Source organism: Cebus imitator, unplaced genomic scaffold (genome assembly GCF_001604975.1).
Source record: "Cebus imitator isolate Cc_AM_T3 unplaced genomic scaffold, Cebus_imitator-1.0 Scaffold634, whole genome shotgun sequence".
Lineage (NCBI taxonomy): Eukaryota > Metazoa > Chordata > Mammalia > Primates > Cebidae > Cebus > Cebus imitator.
The window spans coordinates 772,982-776,633 of record NW_016107949.1 but is presented as its reverse complement, the minus strand read 5'-3'; the positions used below and the strand labels follow the sequence as shown (position 1 = coordinate 776,633).

General features: G+C 50.3%; 1 protein-coding gene across 3 annotated transcripts in view; it reads left to right on the top strand.

The window, feature by feature from the left end:
• Window positions 1-3,652, top strand: part of LOC108295356 (argininosuccinate lyase-like) — a 9,553-nt gene that overhangs the window by 3,694 nt on the left and 2,207 nt on the right. The window contains exons 2-4 of one of the 3 annotated variants that reach the window (XM_037734561.1): window positions 1,390-1,584; window positions 1,948-2,031; window positions 2,460-2,920. In XM_037734561.1, the coding sequence (XP_037590489.1) occupies window positions 1,438-1,584; window positions 1,948-2,031; window positions 2,460-2,585 (357 nt within the window). In that variant the 5' untranslated portion in view covers window positions 1,390-1,437 and the 3' untranslated portion in view covers window positions 2,586-2,920. Of the gene's footprint in view, window positions 1-1,389; window positions 1,585-1,947; window positions 2,032-2,459; window positions 2,921-3,652 lie in introns of those variants that run through there. The other 2 variants (XM_017517510.2, XM_017517512.1) reach the window with 2 other exon arrangements.

Below are 3,652 nucleotides of genomic sequence, written 5' to 3'. Positions count from 1 at the left end.
ATGATCATGCCACTGCACTCCAGCCTGAGCAACAGAGCAAGACCCCATCTCAAACAAAACAAAACAAAACAAACAAATAAACATAGTCTCTGGCACTAAAAGGCTTACTATCTAATGGAGGTTGGAAACATTAACCAAATAATTGTAATTTAAAAAAGAACTCATAATGTGATGAGTGATAATTAAATGATACAAGGAAAATTAAATGGGAAGATCTGAGAAAACTTTTCTGAAGAAAAGACTTTTCTGAATAAATGACATTTAAGCTAGGCTATAAAGTTTGAGTTAGAACCAACAATATAAATCTGGGAAGCATGCATATTCCATGCAGAGGTAGAGAGGGTGCAGACTGTGCAGAAAGGGCATTACAACAATAAACAAATGAATGTGGACACTGATGGATGGGGTGGACACAGTGAAAGAGTGGGAGAAGGGGTTCTTACTTTCTGGGTGGTCTTTATGCTAAAATGTATCATATACTCCATAGGGTGTTGTTTTCCATTCTGCTCTGACATTTAGAGATAGAAAGACAAGTGATTGATTGATTGATTGATTGACAGGTAGAGATAGCTTCTGTTTCTTTCCTGGAATGAAAAGAAATATCTGGATCTTTCTTGAAAAAGGCTCTATGGATATGTCAAAGGAGGAAACTCTAAAAATATGTTAAAATGGCTGACAACTGAAAAGACTCAACTCTGGAAAATTATACACTTTTTTTACCAACACAGAGGAGAAAGGTTGACCCCTTAAAAGTTTCAGAATAAAATTGATTTATCAACCTCAGACTTATTTTCAAGACACTATCCTAATGCAAAAATGAGAAAGCAAACAAACAAGAAGCATACATAAGAGAAAAAGGCTAATAGCAATCAACATATACAAAGCTAGGGGCCCAGCGCAGTGGCTCATGCCTGTAATCCCAGCACTTTGGGAGGCCAAGGCAGGTGGATCGCGAAGTCAAAAGATGGAGATCATCCTGGCCAGTATAGTGAAACCTCCTCTTTACTAAAAATACAAAAAAAATTAGCTGGGTGTGATGGCCCATGCCTGTAGTCCCAGCTACTTGGGAGGCTGAGGCAGGAGAATCACTTGAACCTGAGAGGCAGAGGTTGCAGTGAGCTGAGATCATGCCATTGCACTCCAGACTGGCCAACAGAGCAAGACTCCACCTCAAAAAAAAAAAAAAAAACCCAAATTTTGGTGTCCAGTCACGTTCCCACACTCACCCCCAGGGTGACCCTGGCAAGGTCTCAGCCTCCTTGTCTGCCCAGTTAGAATGATCTGATGCCCCGCTACCAACAGCCTTGATAAGTTTCCCGAGAATTCTTTGCAAGAGGCACTGTTCTTGGGAGTGGAGAAGAGACTAATTGTTTCTTCTCTCCTGGCCAGAGCAGGAAGCTGTGAGGTTGCCGTTCTGTGAGCACAGTGGACCCCCTCATGGAGAAGTTCAATGCGTCCATCGACTATGACTGGCACCTGTGGGAGGTGGATATTCAAGGCAGCAAAGCCTACAGCAGGAGCCTGGAGAAGGCAGGGCTCCTCACCAAGGCCAAGGTGGACCAGATACTCCATGGCCTAGACAAGGTACTCACCTCAGCCCAAGCCCCACCCGAGGCCCCTCCCTGTGGCCCCAGGTTCCCACCAAATCCCTGAGCAAATAGTGCAGTGTTGTCTATCTGTGGTTTCACATTGGACTAATTGTGTACTCAAGTGTTATTTAACTGTGTGCTTTGATGACCACCTCTCTCCATCCTTTAATGAGCTTGGTGGTCCACATGGCTCATGGGTGAAGGTGTGCTGGGCCTGAGATGCCCCCTCCCAGGGTGTGCTTCCAGGACTCACACAGAGACAGTCAGTCATCAGGGATCGGGTGGGACCAGGGCAGGGGCTCTCTTGGCTGCTGATACCTGCTCACCTGACCCACGGCATTGCTGTCACCTGCTATAGGTGGCTGAGGAGTGGGCCCAGGGCACCTTCAAACTCAACCCCAATGATGAGGACATCCACACAGCCAAGGAGCGCTGCCTGAAGGTATGACTCCTGCAGCGCCACCACTCTCCTGGCCTCACTTCTCCACCCGGCCCTGGGCCACTTTGAGCATTAGCACATCATTCTGTTTACTTCACCACTGGCAGACAGCAGCCAAGACCTCAGGACATGGGTCAGGTGCAGTGGCTCATGCCTATAATCCTAGCCTCTGGGAGGCTGAGGTGGGAGGATTGCTTGAGGCCAGGAGTTCGAGACCAGCCTGGGCAACATAACGAGGTTCCATAACTACAAGAAATTACAAAAAAAAAATAAAAAGAACAAAAGGCCTCAGCAGAAATGGCAAGAGATTTGGGCAGGTCCCAGGACCCTGGGGTAGGGAGGGAGGTTGGCAGGGCTGATGAACCCTGCCCTTCTTGGGTTGACCCCTCTGGACACATAGACCATGACCCTGGGCCTCCCTTCACCTCCAGGAGCTCATTGGCAAAACTGCAGGAAAGCCAAACACAGGTCGTACAGCTGGAATGACCAGGTTCCTCTCGCCCTTCCACCCCCTGCTTCATGCTGTCCCAAACTTGGGGAGCCCAGGGGGCAGTTAGAGCTCAGCAGGGTCCTGGATCCCCAGGGAAGCAGCATGTCAGCCTCCCTGAGCACCACCTCCTCCTCACACAGGTGGTCACGGACCTCAGGCTGTGGATGCGGCTGACCTGCTCCACATTCTCGGGCCTCCTCTGGGAGTTCATCAGGACCATGGTGGATCAGGCAGAGGCATGAGTCCCCCAGGGACAGCCAGGGGGCAGAGGGAGGTGTGGTGGCAGCCTAAACAGCAGACCTAGGTGGCAGGGGTGAACAGGGTGGGGGTACCAGGTCCTGGGGGACAGGGGTATCCCAGAACTCCAGGATCAAGGCAGAGCAGCCAAGAGTGGGGCATTTCCTGCAGGCTCCGATACTCCCATGCCAGTCTAGCTCAGCAGGCAGGAGAGACTCACCCTTTGTGGGCGGGTGTGGTGTCATGACTATAATCCCAGCACTCTGGGAGACCGAGGCAGGTGGATCACCTGAGGTCATGAGTTTGAGACCAGCCTGGCCAACATGGTGACACCACGTCTCTATTAGAAATACAAAAATTAGCCAGGAGTGGTGGTATGTACCTGTAATTCCTGCTACTTGGGAGGCTGAGGCAGGAGAAATCGGCTGAACCCGGGAGGCGGAGGTTGCAGTGAGCCAAGATCGCCCCAATGCACTCCAGTCTGGGCATCAGAGTGAGACTCTGTCTCAAAAACATTAAAGTGAAAGAAAACTCACCCTTTGCAGATTTGAGGGCAGGAAGCTAAGGCAGTAGCTTGGCTGTGGCTGGAGCAGCCAGAGTCACTTTTTACCTTGCCTGTGCCTCATGTCTCCCATCCCATGTCTGGTGTCCCCACCCAGCCCATCTGGCAAAAGACAGATGCAAAGGCTGCCTCCTGTTGGCCTCATCTCAGGTTTTGGCTTCTGGGACCTGGTGTCTTTGGGTCTGGATTTGTTCCTTGCAGACCTGGAGGAGGAGCTGCTGAGGAGTCTCCAAGTGTTGGAGAGACCCCTCCTCTTCTTCAGCTCCCTGTGACCCATGTTTCACAGACCTGGGAGGAAACAAGGGCACAGGAATTGTCACCCTGGAGGTGGGGCA